Here is a 17,706-nt window from a genome sequence, read left to right on the forward strand (position 1 = left end):
TAGACTACTTGACCAAATAAAAATTTAACATTTTCCCCATTTTAGTTGTGAGCAGATTTTAGCAACTAGCACAAGTCAAGCAATTAACCTACACATGCAATTATAAGAATGTAGCAATGGAAAGTAAAACATTGCATATGAAGGTAAAGGGAAGGGTTTGGAGAGTGCAAACACAATGGAGACACGGAGATTTTTGGCGTGGTTCTGATAGGTGGTGCTATCGTACATCCACGTTGATGGAGACTTCAACCTACGAAGGGTAACGGTTGCGCGAATCCATGCAGGGCTCCACCCATCCACGAAGAAGCAACTTTGTCTATCCCACCATGGCCATCGCCCACGAAGGACTTGCCTCACTTGGGTAGATCTTCACGAAGTAGGCGATCTCCTTGCCCTTACAAACTTCTTGGTTCAACTCCACAACTTGACGGAGGCTCCCAAGCGACACCTAACCAATCTAGGAGACGCCACTCTCCAAAAGGTAATAGATGTTGTGTTGATGATGAACTCCTTGCTCTTGTGCTTCAAATGATAGTTTCCCCAACACTCAACTCTCTCTCACAGATTTGGATATGGTGGAAAGATGAGTGGAAAGCAACTTAGGGAAGACTAGAAATCAAGAATCTTGTGCTAGGATTGGAATGTCTTGATCTCAACACATGAGTAGGTGGTTCTCTCTCAGAAAATGTATGCTGGAAGTGTAGGAAAGTTTTGATGGTTCTCTCACAGATGGAGAAGGGGGTGGAGGGGTATATATAGCCTCCACACAAAATCCAACCCTTACACACCTTTGACCCAACTCGGTCAGACCGAATAGATGAACTCGGTGAAACCGATTTAGTTCAAAATGTGAACATTAGGGGTCTCGGTGGGACCGACTGCAACAACTCGGTGGGACCGATGTGCTAGGGCTTAGGGAAAACATCATCTCGTTGGCGCCGATTACATCAACTTAGTGAGACCGAAGTGAAGCAATAGGGCAACAAAAAATTGGTCAAGCCATCTCGGTGAGACCGATCCCTATTTTGGTGAGACCGAATAATTGCAATAGGCAACAAAGAATTGGCAAGGCCATCTCGGTTAGACCGAGATCCGTACTGGTATGACCAAACTGTTAGGGTTTCTGGTAGTGTCTATGTCATATGAACTCGTTGGCGCCGGATAGAATGAATCAGTGGGACCGAGTTGGAGTTTAGGGTTTAGACGTATTTGGAATGAGAAAGTGGTTGAGGGTTTTGGAGCAATATCACTAAGCATTTGAGCAAGAAAGCCATTAAGCAACACCTCATCCCCTTTTAATAGTATTGGCTTTCCTATGGACTCAATGTGATCTTGGATCACTAAAATAGAAATGAAGAGTCTTGAGCTTTTGCCAATATGTGCCCTTAGCATTTTGAGGGGTCCACATCTCTAGTCCATGCCATGCCATTCATTGAACTTTCTGAAATATTACACTTGAATGGATATTAGTTGAATGAGCTATATGTTGTTATGAATTACCAAAACCACCCGGGGATTAGTTGCACTTTCAAATGTTCAACACATTTATGCCTCAAATCCACGTACTCAAAGATCTGAACCATGCGTTCAGAAGATTTGCAACACATTGCAAATAACCTACCATATTCATTTACTGAACATAAAGGTGTCACATAATCCTACATTCCTGCAAAAATATGCCTGAAAGAGTGGGGGTACCAACAAAAACCACTGAACTCCCCGTTCACAACAATAGGGAGAAGTATGGCAATAGTACACTAGGATTTGGCGTCTCGCAAGCAAGGATATCGAGGCCTCTAAATCAGTAAATGCAAGTCAACTTCACATTGGCAGACACCTAATGGGTAGTATGCACCCGGTGGATGGGAAACCTCCACCAACCTAGGTCATAGTGCACACAATGACCGGGGCATCGGAATACCCAACTCAACCGCATTGGAAATCATGAACAGTCACCATCGGTGACGATATTTCCATCAACTATATATACAAATATAGATTCTGGAGAAATATATAACTAAAAGTCTACAATTATCGACATACATTTTTCAACTAGATTGCAAAAACCTTTCAAATGATTCATATCCAAAGATCATGGTCGTGGCAAAGTGCGAACAACACTCGAACTGAACTCAAGCAAAGGGTATAATCTAGGCAGAAATAATTTTGTTCAATAAAGGGAAGGTATTCACATAAGCAATACCTACACCAGTTTTCTTCTAGAGACAGAATGAGAACAATGAGGTGGTGAAACATAGAGCAAGTATTATAGCAGAAGGGTTCACGCAGATACCTAACTATTCTCCAGAGGTGGAATCTCTTTCCAATAACTTGTATCATTGGCAATACAAAATGTCTATCTATGCAGTTGATAGATGTAGTGATTACATATCCATGTGGTCACTAGATTCAGACATAGATGTTTCTCAATGGAATATCGCTTATGAATTTGGAATGCAAAACGCAACATACATTGTGTAGAAAAACCAATAAGTCACCATACGACTTATTGTTGTCAATATATTTTGGTACAACCGACATAGTGGGTTCCTTATACACAAGGATTACTTTTACAGTGATGATTATCCATGCATGTCCTTCATACATAGGGATTACTCCCGCAGTGATGAAGCACATGATCATCCTAATGACGGATTTTGAGATGAAGGATGGGTAAAACCTCGAGCACCTTCACTCATACATTATGGTACACGGTGTTGTCTATATCTAAAATATATTAGATAAATTCATTGTGGACAAATCTTATGCATCCACTAGACCATGATGGCGCGCGTTGTCGCGCCCGTCCATTTTTTCAATTGAATGGTCAGCATTTCACAAATATATTGATACACAAACACATTGAATTGAGTAGATGTTACATGATAGTATCAGTAGCCAGAAATATACAAGCTTAGTGTATTAACCCATGATGACATGAATATAACTTATACGTTTATAGACCAATAATAATGGCATGGCAGCTCTATTGATGAGTTAATAACAAATGTTATCCAGCAGACAATGATTTTCAAAGGACCTAGAACTGATGTTTTTTATTGTAACCTCCCTGCTTTGCTTGAAATGTAATCTTTTGACTTCTTTAATATTTGTGAAAGCAGATATAACCTAGCCACACATAGTAGAAGAACTAAACCAAGTGATACGAGGCTTTGTCAGTACACCAAGCATTCATCCAGTACATCATTCATGAGCTGCTCAAGATAGATATCATTAACTCTTATGCTTTAGAACTGAAATAAATGCCAATGGGAGTCAGACAGATTTTGTTGCATGAGTACCTACAAACATAAAATATTAACCCCGGTCCTCATTGAAAATATACCATCTATTCATTTGGGAGCAACCAAGCTTTTATGCTTTTGAAATATCATCGAAAGAGTTTGAGCAATAGCAGTCTGGCCTGATTGGATCATTCTCTTCTTGCGTTCATTGTTTTCATATGGTGTGGAGCTATCCCAAGTATAAACTATCACTACCCATGCATTGACAACCAAAAATTGTCCTAATTTTAAACCCACCTACTCTTTGGATTTTTTATCTCAATCTAGGAATTACATACCGAGGGTTGACAATCTAAAGAAATGTTAACTGTTTGTAGGCTAAACAATGCCGACAAGCACCAAAATGAAAATGTGAGATTCTGTCACAATAAGCTAGCATATTGGAACTTGTTATTGCATCCCTAAGATTGGACCCACATTATTTGAGCTTCCAAATCACATAGGAATAATGCTTGGTATTGCAGTTATAAAATTATGTCAAAACAATATTAAATGGTCATACAGAAGGCTACCTTGTTACTTTTAGGGATGGATCCCTCTTCTTTCCCAATCATCTATCTATCAAAATATCCATTCCTCTCCAAGTTTCACTTCGTTCTTGTATTCTCTTGATTTGATTTGGGCCGAAAAAAGTGTTGGGGAACGTAGTAATTTCAAAAAGAATTCTATGCACACGCAAGATCATGGTGATGCATAGCAACGAGAGGGGAGAGTGTTGTCCACGTACCCTCGTAGACCGAAAGCGGAAGCGTTAGCACAATGCGGTTGATGTAGTCGTATGTCTTCATGATCCGACCGATCAAGTACCGAACGTACGGCACCTCCGAGTTCAGCACACATTCAGCCCGATGACGTCCCTCGAACTCCGATCCAGCCGAGTGTTGAGGGAGAGTTTCGTCAGCACGACGGCATGGTGACGATGATGATGTTCTATCGACGCAGGGCGTCACCTAAGCACCGCTACAGTATTATCGAGGTGGACTATGGTGGAGGGGGGCACCGCACACGGCTAAAAGATCAACTGATCAATTGTTGTGTCTCTAGGGTGCCCCTGCCCCCGTATATAAAGGAGCAAGGGGGTGCGGCCGTCCAGGAGAGAGGGCGCGCCAGGAGGAGTCCTACTCCCATCGGGAGTAGGACTCCCCCCTTTCCTAGTTGGATTAGGACTTGGGAGGGGGAAAGAGGAGGGAGAGAAGAAGGAAGGGGGGCGCCGCCCCCCTCTCCTTGTCCTATTCGGACTAGGGGGGAGGGGCGCGCGGCCTAGCCCTGGCCGCCTCTCCTCTTCACCGTAAAGGCCCACTAAGGCCCATTAACCTCCCGGGGGGTTCCGGTAACCTCCCGGTACTCCGGTAAAATCCCGATTTCACCCGGAACACTTCCGATATCCAAACATAGGCTTCCAATATATCAATCTTCATGTCTCGACCATTTCGATACTCCTCGTCATGTCCGTGATCACATCCGGGACTCCGAACAACCTTCGGTACATCAAAACATATAAACTCATAATATAACTGTCATCGAAACATTAAGCGTGCGGACCCTACGGGTTCGAGAACTATGTAGACATGACCAGGACACGTCTCCGGTCAATAACCAATAGCGGAACCTGGATGCTCATATTGGCTCCCAAATATTCTACGAAGATCTTTATCGGTCAGACCGCATAACTACATACATTGTTCCCTTTGTCATCGGTATGTTACTTGCCCGAGATTCGATCGTCGGTATCTCAATACCTAGTTCAATCTCGTTACCGGCAAGTCTCTTTACTTGTTCCGTAATACACCATCCCGCAACTAACTCATTAGTTGCAATGCTTGCAAGGCTTAAGTGATGTGCATTACCGAGAGGGCCCAGAGATACCTCTCCGACAATCGGAGTGATAAATCCTAATCTCGAAATACGCCAACCCAACAAGTACCTTCGGAGACACCTGTAGAGCATCTTTATAATCACCTAGGTACGTTGTGACGTTTGGTAGCACACAAAGTGTTCCTCCAGTAAACGAGAGTTGCATAATCTCATAGTCATAGGAACATGTATAAGTCATGAACAAAGCAATAGCAACATACTAAACGATCGGGTGCTAAGCTAACGGAATGGGTCAGGTCAATCACATCATTTTCCTAATGATGTGATCCCGTTAATCAAATGACAACTCATGTCAATGGCTAGGAAACTTAACCATCTTTGATCAACGAGCTAGTCAAGTAGAGGTATACTAGTGACACTCTGTTTGTCTATGTATTCACACATGTATTATGTTTCCGGTTAATACAATTCTAGCATGAATAATAAACAGTTATCATGATATAAGGAAATAAATAATAACTTTATTATTGCCTCTAGGGCATATTTCCTTCAAAAAGGAGCTAGGTGTTATGGATTCTTGGCAATATGCAGTGTCGAACAAGTACTGGACTATTGGTAGACATCTTAGTACATGCCACCTTTTATGTAAGCAGATGTGTTCTCTTAGCCTACATCTCCCATAATAGTTACCTTGATTCCTTTACAGCTGGCTAGCTTTTACCCAGAAAAAATTTAACATATGAGCATACAACTTTTTTCACCATGGAAAGAGGGACGCGCATTTTACTTTACCTGTATTGAAGGGTAATATTCAACAAAACTTGTAGAAAAAATGTTTAGGCATACAATAACATGGACGGTGGAACAAAATTACTAATCTCCGTGCAAAGTCTTACCAGCGGCCTAAATGCATAAATCTGTAGCAATATTGCTTTCTACTCAATTTCCCGGCATATTTTGGAACTGCAATGAGCATCATAAGTAATTATAAGGGCAGAGGAAACCAAAGAAAATAAACCTTTGTGATATTAAGGGCAATTTATAAGGTTCGCACTATGGCTATGGCATGACATGGTAATTACCGCTGGTACTCATGAAGTAGACAGCAAAAACATCCACACCTAATTTTATAATCTTCTCGCAGTACTGCTGCTGCTAATGATATCTGAAATGGACCACGTGATTTGATAATGTACAAAAATACAGGATGTATAAAAATAAACTTTCGACATTGACATATATTGCACCGAAATTCAAGATGCGCGACTATAGCATATTGGACTTGATAATTTTTCAACTCCAGCATACATAGAGGAATTGTTTTGCTTTCAGGCACTTAATTAGGTAATCAGTAGAAGAGAGAAAGAAAAGTGTACGAAAAGAGTATACGGTATAATTATCGATCGGAGCAACTCTAGAATCATATACTTGCTTGAACTATGTTGGTGCTCTTTGCAATCATTTATAGCAAAGGTTCAAGTCTACTTCTGATAAATTAAAATTCAGAGTGGTCAACTTCTTGTATGCAGCACTGAAACATGATCACTAACAAACTGTTCCTAATTTTTTTTGTTGGATCCTTCCACATAGCAAAATTGAAAAGAACATAACTAAAAAGATTCAAAACACAACTATTTGGATGATAGCATCATGCTACTAAAACTGATAATACAATCATTATATTTTTCTTCAACCAATTACATATCAAAAAAATCATGCCATTTCAAAAATTATGAAGGAGAGTTACTATACCTAAACATCAATTCCCTCCATAAATACATCATTTGGCCTATGACCAACGTTTGACCTGCAAGTGGATATAGAAGAAAACTCACGAATCCATGAAATATTGTAGTGGGGTGAGTGAAACATGGGGAGAAACAAAGTTGTATTTATGATGGTGATTTTGCTGGTTACATAGGAGGATGGGATTTAACATCAACATTCATAGGAGAAGAAGACAACATCAGTCGTCGTGACCTGCAGATCAGGACCCAAACCAAATTCCTTGACTCTGCCTGCGGTGGTGCGTTTGTGCCGGTTGTACACCTCCAGCCACAAGGCTGATGGTGGGTGTTCACCGGCGGTGACGTTCCACCTAGATGATTGGCTCCAAGAACTGGGGACAGATCGGTACCACGCCATGGTGGTAGGCCATAAGACATCGCCGAATCCGCCTCCTTTTCTTGCTTATCAACATCAAACCCTAAGCTCGACAACCGCCTGCTGATTGGAAAGGGGATGCAAGATTGAGGGTCACTTACGGATCCAATCAAAGATTTACAGTTTTGCTAGAACTCATCTAGTTGAGTTCTAGTTATGTCTCATTCACCTTTTATAGCCATTAGATGTGATGCTATAAGATGCGTGTGTGCTGACATGGGTTGTATATGTTCTTGTTTTCCAGATGAATGAGACCAAATTATATCTCAGCTAGATGAGTTCTAGGCACTCCCAAGATTTATGCACATCATAGGGTATGGTGGTTTCTGGCCGGCACAAAGGGAAGAGTAAAAGGGATGGGAGATTGCGGCGCTATGGCGTTGGGAGAGGATTTGGCTTGGGAAGAGGATTGATCACAAGGAGAGAAATTGCATTCGGTGGAGTCCTGGAGAGATTGAAGACACTGGCCTCGTCCAGTCTACGCTCTATGGGGCCCATCAACCAGGTTGCTAGAAAATTGTTACGGGAGCAGCGTCTCCATCGACACTGGCCCCCGTCGCGCACCAGAGTTGAATCGGACGAGCATACACATTCATATCGCGGAAACGGACAGTTCGAGTGGCTGATGGCCTAACAAGGCAAGAAAAATCCACGGTTATAATGTATCTAAATAACTCGCATGGCTTCGTTCTCTAGACGTAAAGAAAGATCCATTAAAACCCTGAGTTGATGAGAATGTGATATTGGGACATAAAGTTTCATAGTACCATTGGACCCACCACACATAATTGGTTGAGGCTCAAGAATATCTTTCAATATCTCCAATGCATCAAATAACTTGTCCTAGTTTTTCAGTTTAAGAGGAATCTTGGCACCAATATCATTGGATAAGTGGATCAGATCCCTACTATGTCATATCGTAGACAAGCTTTGTGTTCCTACTAGGTGTGGTAGCTATTTCATGAAAGTCTTCGAAACATACCTTAGTGGCTACATCCACCAACCATTATCTCAAAGATAATGTTGCTTGTGTTGTCCGGGTGCAAACAGGTTACATAGTAAGCAATATCACTATATTGCTCATCTTGCAAGTCAAATCATGTGACAACCTTCTTGATTTGTTTATGAAGTCTCTACCAACTTCAACATTCCAAAAACATGTTCATGGTTCAAAGCACCATATTATACTCTTTTTTCCTTTATGAGTTTACTTCTGCAGGTTCTTATTAAGGTTTTAATTGAGGTAATATCAACATGAGATCATATGTCATACTTTCTATTTTCCCAACCAGGGGTTTTAGGAGAGTATACACGACATATTTATTATGCTCTAAACTCTATGGATTTTCTCATATTGAGTTAAAAAAGACAAATATTATGTTATGTCATGTTATTTTCTTCTTATATTTTTCCCACTGGGTTTTGAAGAAGTTTTCAATGGCATATCAGATCCCACTCTTTTCCCTTATGAGCTTTCTCTCGAAGTTTCTCATAATAGGTTTTTAACGAGGCGACATATGCAATACTTTCTATTTTTTCCCACTACGGTTTTTAAAGGAAAGTATACAAAGCATATTTAATGTTCTCCAAACTCACCAATGAGTTTTCTCCTTCTTCAAAGATTTTTCTCATGTGAGTTATCAAAGAGACGATAATCATAACATGTTGCATCATTTTCTTCTTACTAATTTTCTCACCCGGTTAAAGGAGTTTTAGTAACATATTTGCTCTATTCTCATATTTTCCCACAAAGTTTTTCGGGGAGACTCAAGATTATACAAAAGATTTCTCAAAATGGAAGATCGATATAGAAGAAGCTTTCAACGATGAAACATTAAGAAGCGGTGTTGTACAAGGGGAGTGTTAGGAATTAATTAGTGGATTAATTAGTACATGTCTATTGTTAATTAGCACATGCTAATTAACAAACAATTATTAGCAAAGGGGTGTGTCCAACCCCGAACAGTCGCTTGCCAACATGCACGTGTTGTGGAGGGATGCCTTCAAACAGACACCTCTATTGCCAACAGGCACCTATTGTGAAGGAATGCCTCCAAACAGACACCTTCTCCCCACCTCTTTCAGATGTATATATACTTAAGAATCAATAAAACCAGGACTAATCATCCATTCACTTCCATTCATTTTTGTTTTACTGTAACACTAAGGTTGTCCATAATTGGAGTATCATACATGTCAACAAGACAATTTTAATGAAGTGACCCCTCAACCAACTCCTAAGTGGGTTGTACTAAGTTGTCCGCAATGGAAGTATCATACATAACTAGACAATTTTGATAATGTGGCACAAAAAAGAAGGCTTCACTGCATGCAAAAAATAAAAGGTTCTAAGTGCTTGCAAATATTTATCATGAGATCAAATTTGTGGAAGTTGTGACCAATGAAACAAAATTGATGCTCCTAAAATGCTACTTTCAAAAGCATTTTGCAGCACTCCTTTTTTTTGCCACACCTTCAACTAATGTGATCTCATGATAAAAATTTGCAAACACCTAGAACATTTATCAAAGTTTACCCAAAAGAAGTTAGAATATTTTCTTTTTTTCATTTTTACGGTTTATCAAAGCTCATTTGAGCTCAAGAGTACTCTCAGATTTTGAGTTCTTTTATCTATTCAAATTTTAAGCTTATTTTGACCAGCTGTGATTAACTTTGTTCATGAAGACCGTTTTGCACTGCAGATAGCGTCCACTGCCGCAAAAAAAAAAAGCAAAGCACTCAGACTGATCGGACAGCTTGGAACGAAACTAGCGAGAATCAAATCACCAGCGTTGTAGATGGTCCCTGACAGTTAATATAAACTTGTGTTCGCCTCTTCTTAATTGAAGAGATAGTCCAGGGTTAAAATGTGCACTCTGCATAAATATCCATGTAACAACTAATACACGACACAAAAGTAGGCAACGTTCCTTCCAAATCCTGGTACAATAATGTCGAAAACGACAGCAATGCTCACATGCGAATATAAAAGGTTTGTTCAGTAATAAGCAGCAAAAGGATGACCACCGCCTCCGCAAACATGGGGTATAAGGAAATACTCATTTTAAAGCAACAACCATGCCTCTTTATTCTTCCTCCTCTGCCTCCTCAAGCCATTTGACGAAAGGCTCCAGAGCTTTCACGAAAGATTGCCTGCCGAATGATTAACTACAGTTACTAGGAGCTTCATCAAGATAAAATGCTATCAATATTTCTAACAGATGGCTTCTCAGTAACTAGTTACCTTCCTTTTTGGTTTGAACCCTTGCGGAACCAAAGAAGTATGGTATCTTCAGCTAGGACATCTTGATCATACAGTGATCTTATAATTTCAGGGAACAGCTTCATCAACTTAGCATCCTCATAACACTGTGTCTGGACCTTGTATATGAGTTCCAGTTCTAGCTTTCCACTTGTGCAAAATGCATTCATAAGACCAGCCCAAGCATTCACCTGTAAATGCAAAAGGACAACACAACAAATAAGATGAATCCCTTTCAAAATAACATCACTAGTAGTTACTCCCTCAAGTGATTTAAAACATCTTACAATTGTTTAGAGGGACTACATGCCTAACTAACAAGCTACAGATGCCCTAAGCTTATTATCCCATGACAGGCCACACTTGTTATAGCTTTCACAAGAATGGAATGCTCAAATTCACTCTACCAACTTCCAAAGCAACAAAATAACCAGCCCGCACTCAATGCAAGAAACTTAGAAGCCTATCAACAGCAACAAAAATCCTTGACATGTCTTATATTTTCAACTTCTATGTAACTTGCCAGAACAAATTTACCGTTTCGTAAGGACATGTGTAAGCAAAAAAAAAATCCATAGCACATGGGACAAGATCAACGGAGTCCAACAGCATTGTTTGGATGTGAGGTAAGTAGCATTGTGCAACGCTGAAAGCAAACTGAACCCAGTATCCTGGTGTAGGAAAGCTTATTATGTTGTTACTTGAGATGTACTTCTTTCCCTAGGACTTATGAGCACTTTCAAGAGAAAAACATAATTCCAAGACAGATCTTACCTGCCTAAGTGCTGAATTAGAATTTTGCTGCTGGTTCTTTCCAGACCACTGAACAGCCTCCATCAGCACATCCCACAGCATGCGAACAACCTCTATATCAGGAAATTTAGCATCTTTAACCTGTTGCTTGACAACCTCAGTTACTTCAGATATTTCAGCTTCTTCATTGATCATAGTGGTCAGAGTTGACTTTATCTCCTTGAGCTTAACTTCAAACATTTTCTTGGTATTGTACTCAACAAGGCTAGTCAAACCTTCTTTGCTGATGCAAAATAGTAAAAACATCAGCCGGTAACAAAATAAACAACAAAACTACACTCTCATGCAAATGAGAACATGAAGAAACTGAATCAACAGAAACAGCGTCTAAAAACTCACGTGAAATGCTCAGACAAAGCCTCAGAGGTTCTCTTTCCTGATGGAAAAAATTCAAGTAAATTGTCCTCCATTTTGCCTTTCTTTAAAAGTGCAATCAGATCATCCAAACTATTTTCCTTCAGATATTCCTTGAAGAACTCAGTAATGAATGAAAGAACTATCCCTTTGGCAACAAGATTGTCCTTAAGCAATGGCTGAAAGACAGTTTCAGGTGGCAGACCTGATAATTTCTGAGAAAATGCAAGTGCCGTGAAAATGGCAAGTTTCTGTCTCTCATTTTCTTCAAAGAACTCCAAGGACTGGAGAAACTTTCGCATAACATTTTCAAGACTTTTTATTAAGAAAGGCCTCCTGCGCAATGTTTTCTGAATAAAGAGGACATAAGGTAATATTGCTTCACGTTGTGCTGCACAGTCAATGAGAGAATAGGGGTGGCGCTCTCCCTCTTCTTCGGGTTTAATCGTACCAGGCTGAGTACGCACACCAATGAAAACAACCTGCATTCATGCATTCACTCAAACATTAACCTTTCTGATTTGCATGGAGGGGGGCTACTTATTATAGGTATGCCACTGTGCAAGAGTTAATGCTGAAACATGAGTCAGTTTGAGCATATAAAAATGGGTAACTGAAAATGAATAAGAGGAAATCAGAAGTAGAAATTTCAGATTGCAAAATGAAAAAGGAAAACAGCAAAAACAGCAAACAATAACTTGATCCACTGTCTACCAATCTTCTAGCATGCAGATAACGAAAGAGTACTCGTGTCGAACCTTTTGCTTCACATATAATAATCGATTCTTTTGTAAATAAAATGTATGCTTAAAAAATTGAAAGTAGTGAATTGCGCACTTAAGACAATTTAAATTTTAACTAGACAGAATTCAAAGCCATTCAATTTTAAAGTTTGACATGCATATTCGGAAAATGTTAGCATGAAGATTGCAATTTCATAAAGGAGTTCCAAATCTTACACAAGCCAACTGTAAACAAGCATAAAATTCAGAAAAGGACACTTTCAAACAATCTCAAGACTCTTGCAATATATACTGTAGAAACAAAGATAATCAGTGTAGCTCAATTAAGCGATCCATAAATGTGGATACTGGGAGAAAGGCATGACCATATGCAAACGAGGCATACATGAAAAATGTTCAATATAGAAACTGGACCATGCATACCTCAAAGAAAGTGTCACCGTAACGTGAGAAGTTGAGATCTGATGACTCTATACTTTTGGCAACAAGTTCCTGCAAGACATCACTTTATTCATATTGACTGCTCAGGGTAGAAAAATAAGATAGAAGGCAAAGGCGTTTTTCAGATTCATAACATTAGTCATAGATACATATTAGATGTTAACTAAGATGAAAAAAGCAACGCCCTAGTCCAGCTAATCAGCCTAATCTTCAACAAGGACCCCGCTTTTATTCACTATATGCAACTCTTCCTTTATCTCGCACAAATCTATGATATGTAAACAAAACTGTTGCATTGACTGAACTGGAAGTTGACCATATTTAATGAAATGAGTTGTCAAAGAGAGAAGCACTGATCGATTTCATTTTCAATTGATAGGCACTGAAAGTCCTTAGCTAATTTACCAGGCAAAACTCCAAAGGTGGATTTTCTAAAACTACCTATTGCAAATAGAAGTAATCCTGAGATGTCCCAATGTTTCAAAAAATGCTAACTGCATATATCTCACGAGGAAGTAACATTTTGATGTTCGACAATGTTTCCCAACTGCAGACGCTTACAACTTACAAGCATTACAACAGGTGAAATTCAGTAAGTTAAACAGTGGCTAACCAGATCTCCAGCATTATCCAGATAAATCTGGACAATTGCATCAGAGAACGACGAAGGGTCCAAAGGAGCTGCGATATTCCGCTTGCGGGTCTTAATCCGCTGGCCTCTGCAGTATTTTTTACATAAAAAATTATAATGGTACACACGAGATAACTACGTAAAGAATTTGCAGGCAATAACAGATAGGAAGTAAATCAGAATCATATTATAATAAGATAACTACGTAAAGCAAATATCGTTCAACAGGAAGAAAGTTTCTTATGTTAGTGTGCATAGTTGGAACAACATAAAAAGATATCAAGACAAATGCAAACAACACTATGATATTGTGAACACAAATTTGTATAAGTGTCGCATGAAATGTTGATTAGGGACAAACCGAGTTAGAAGAACTAGGGTTTGAGGCCAAAGCACTCCGGCCAAAAAAATAAAAAAGAATGCCACCTTTTATTGCACAAGGCGTGCCGTACTGAAAAGTCAGAAATCCATAACATGCAGACAAAAAGTATCGGTGAAATGAATTTATTAGACACATATGAATAGCTGGGCAGACACATGTCCGGTTGCATCACAAATCAACAATACATTAACTAATATGATCTCAGCATCGATGGTGAACAAAGGCGCGAGTAAACACAGGAGTATTACCCGAGGGTGGGCTTCTCCTTCGAGCTGCAATGAATATTAACACAAATTAGAGCATACCAGGAAAAAGTGATATGGAAATAAAATAGCTAGAAATTTCGTCTCGGCGAATGAATATAGTGGCCTACAGATTCACTATTGTGCCTGATTGGTTTCTACTTGTTGAACAAAAAGATCATAAAGAGCCAAGATACAAAATGTTGTAAATTAAAATTACAACCACAGGACTTTTACTTAAGGGATATTTGGTTTGATCCACAGTTTGCCTTGCCATGGCTATCTGTAGGCACGCCACAAGCTTTTAGGCATTGATCCTTCCCACAGTTGTGCTCTGCTGCACTTTATTATCCATATCCCCATGTGTGAGTCAGTGTTTTGCCAACTTGCTTAGTCATACACACTACCTAAGCTTCGCTGTGGCAGAGTTAACGTTGACAAAATCAACGAACATGCCCTTACTTCCTACTTGTCAATCCCTCCTAAAATGCCTAGATCTAACATACCAGTTCGTACAAAGATATCTGAGGCTGCTTGGTTGGCAGGTAAATTGTCGGCAAGCCAACAACAGTTGTCCTTCACTTGGTTTGATTCCACATTTGGCAATTCGCTTGCTAACATTATTTTACACTAGCACATATGCCCGTGTGTTGCAACGGGCTAATAAAGATATATACATTATTCTACCGGCAAACTTGATCAGGGACCCTATACTAATTTCATAGAAATTTTGTTAAAATCTTCAACTAAGTCAACAATGCATATAATACTCGCATTTAATCTTCGATAGAAAACACAGAGGTAACAAACTCCTATAACTGTAGATAAAACTACAGTGTATTATAGTCTTTGCTAAAAAAACGAAGGAGGCTAGTTGTTAAAAACGGGTTCTCAAAGATCTTAGGCGTTGGTGTGAGGCAGTCTCGGTGGCACCCTATCCTTTACACGTGACAAGGTTATCTCCGCTCTCAATCCTTGTTGTCTGCAGGCAGGATCAACACTCCACAGCTCAGAGTACACAGTAGGCAGCCTTCTCCGGTGACAACTGGGTGTGTGCGTTAATATGTTGTCCAGCTGTATTTTTTTGTTTTATCTTTCATCTGCTTTGTAAGAGGTTTCTCTCATCACCTTGTATCTGTTCGGCCCTTGGCGGGGCGTTCATATATATAAAGCGAGGAGGAAGCCTGTTTCAAGAGTTAAAACAGGTGATGTTTCTCAGACACATACTCTTCTGGTCTCTTTTTTAAAAGTTTTCAATCAAGCCCATATGTTCTCGATATTTTCCAATTCAATATGATTCCCTGCTATCCATTCATCTAGCACACAAGCAGCAGCTTATCAGAAGGCAATTAAGAGCAGTGCAAGCAGTTAAGCATGGCAGCAGCAAGTTAGGAGAGCCTCTTTTGGTTGTAGGGCGGCATTCACAAAACACCACTTGATCAATACAAAAATAAGGGAAGTTCGTACAGTTTTCACAAAATTCAGCTGGCTCAGATGGTTAGCGGGTAAGAATTTACCACTCCAGGTCACTAGTTTGATTCCCACAGCTGCCTATTTTTAGCTGATTATAGGATAGTAATGCTGTTCTGTCTGGGCCTTGGCCTGGGGAAAGCTGCTCAAACGGAGTTGTGCAGCGTTGATATGCAGGCTCATCAGCAAAGCAGCGCGGGGAAGCAGACCCATTAACGCGGATGTAACCAGCAACATACGAAAGGCATGTTGAGGTGGTGGACGAAAATTTGCGTTGTATGAAAGGCAGGGTAACGGACGAAAATTTGAGGGAAGAAAGAATCCTCCCTTCAATATTATTATTATTAGGTATAGATATTGGCTTCCTTGTCGACCTTTAGTTGGCTTAGGTACAAAATTTAGCAAATATTGCTTACCAACTATGGAGCGTCTACTTGAAATATACACGTCAAGCAAAGGCAAGAAGCTTTCACCAATCCAGGACTCTTTGCTATAATAAAGATAGACAAAGCAACAAAATTCGGAAACTCATTCGTCACAACTAAGATGAGCAGATTTAGCATACAAGTCAATAAAAAGATCACAATGAAATGCAATAGATCAAAAAAATACAGGTTTTCACCAATAAAGCCCCATGTTGTTATAATTAAACCACAGCAGTTAACATTACGAAATAATCAGTTGATATGAAAATTCATATGCTCACCAAAGAAATATTGATACGGCACATACAAACTCGGAGTTGTACAAAGGGGGGACCAAATAAATATTTATCGAGAGAAACGGAGACCAGTAAGAATTGTCAAAATAAGAATTCATGTAACAGATGACCTTGCTTCAATTAATCCAAGGCCCAAAAAAGTAACAAGCACCCCTCAAAAAAGTAGCAAGTAACATAGAACAATCACATGTGTCCATAAAAAATTGAAAAAATATTCATCTCAGATAATAATAATAATAGTGGCAAACCAATTACTGTGCACCAAGGAATCAAGGAATCTAAAGAACTGATAAGATCATAGCAACTTCATCCAACGATTCACAACATCAAGAGATCATCAAATCCCTTCTTAACTAGGAAAATCAAGAAACCCTAAACGTCGGAAAGAAAACTCCCGTGCACGTTTCTTAATAAGCAGGAAAACACTTACCTCGCACGGATTAATAAACAAGAACCTAACCGCGCAAAATCAGTTGGATCTGATCAAAACCAAGTGTGGAATACTGGAATGTCGCGCTAACACCATTGTTCGCACTCCCAGAATCGATTGCTGCATCCGAGAGCGCGAAAATCATGAACTATCGCCACCAAGCACAACCTACTAATACTAGCACGCTAAACAGGACGAAGAGTCCATCCCTCCGATCCAGGCAATCCTACGAAGCTCCGCGGATCCATCAGCCATCAAACAAGGAAAGGCAGAGATCTAGTAAGGCGGCGATTGAGTCCATTCATACCTCATAAACAACGATCTGGCACGGAGAAGAGAGGAGAGGTGAAGGAGATCGGGGCTTCGGGGTTGTGCGGCCGCCGAGGCGATGATGGGTGGAGTGATAAAAACCTAGCGGGGATGTGCTGCGGCGGTGGCAGGAGGTACGTAGGGGGGAGATGGAATAAACGGGGCAGGGTGAGGAGGGAAACGAGTGGTGGGGATTGACCGGGACCGGGAGTTCCGTGTGCGGGCTAGTGGAACATGTTGGGCTGAACACAGGTTGTTCAGCCCGGCCTGCCGTGAAGAATGAGGCTTGGATACTCGCCGGTAGCACAGAGTAAATTGCAGTCTATTTGCCTTGAAGCTGGATAGGGTTGACTGGGCATACCTACCTGCGATCATGCTGAAATTGGGCTTCTCCACAGCATGGACTGATATTGTAATGGGAATGATAAAATCAGTGTTTTTCTCGGTTTTGTTCAACTGAGAAAAGTTGGAGCAATTTAAACCATCCAGAGGTATAAGGCAGGGAGATCCCATTTCCCCTTACCTATTCTTATTGGCAGCAGAGGGCCTTTCGTGCCTCTTAAAAAATAGTTCTCGGTCATCGGTGCTTGGTGGCGTGAGGGTGGCACCCACAGCTCCTGTGGTG

The 17,706-nt window shown here is 40.2% G+C and overlaps 1 protein-coding gene across 2 annotated transcripts; it reads right to left on the reverse strand.

The window, feature by feature from the left end:
- Nucleotides 1-10,075: 10,075 nt before the first annotated feature.
- Nucleotides 10,076-17,229, reverse strand: LOC119285914 (protein krasavietz-like). Of its 2 annotated transcripts, XM_037565242.1 has the most exons (8): nucleotides 17,080-17,229; nucleotides 14,158-14,181; nucleotides 13,510-13,615; nucleotides 12,879-12,947; nucleotides 11,698-12,194; nucleotides 11,320-11,581; nucleotides 10,528-10,736; nucleotides 10,076-10,436 (listed from the first exon to the last, which is right to left on the reverse strand). In XM_037565242.1, the coding sequence occupies exons 1-8, from the start codon at nucleotides 17,082-17,084 to the stop codon at nucleotides 10,370-10,372; spliced, it is 1,239 nt and encodes a 412-aa protein (XP_037421139.1). In that variant the 5' UTR covers nucleotides 17,085-17,229; the 3' UTR covers nucleotides 10,076-10,369. The 2 variants fall into 2 exon arrangements, with proteins under 2 accessions (XP_037421139.1, XP_037421140.1); XM_037565243.1 differs by lacking the exon at nucleotides 14,158-14,181 and having other exon boundaries at nucleotides 17,080-17,223.
- Between the last annotated feature and the right edge of the window lie 477 nt (nucleotides 17,230-17,706).

The sequence above is a fragment of the Triticum dicoccoides genome, chromosome 4A (assembly GCF_002162155.2).
Source record: "Triticum dicoccoides isolate Atlit2015 ecotype Zavitan chromosome 4A, WEW_v2.0, whole genome shotgun sequence".
NCBI lineage: Eukaryota > Viridiplantae > Streptophyta > Magnoliopsida > Poales > Poaceae > Triticum > Triticum dicoccoides.

Excerpts from the sequence above, each read along its gene's own strand:
- LOC119285914 (XM_037565242.1), bottom strand. Across the intron at positions 10,737-11,319 it reads CTAATTCAGCACTTAGGCAG|GTGAATGCTTGGGCTGGTCT; the intron begins GTAAGATCTGTC and ends TTGCATTTACAG. Across the intron at positions 10,437-10,527 it reads GGTTCAAACCAAAAAGGAAG|GCAATCTTTCGTGAAAGCTC; the intron begins GTAACTAGTTAC and ends ATCATTCGGCAG.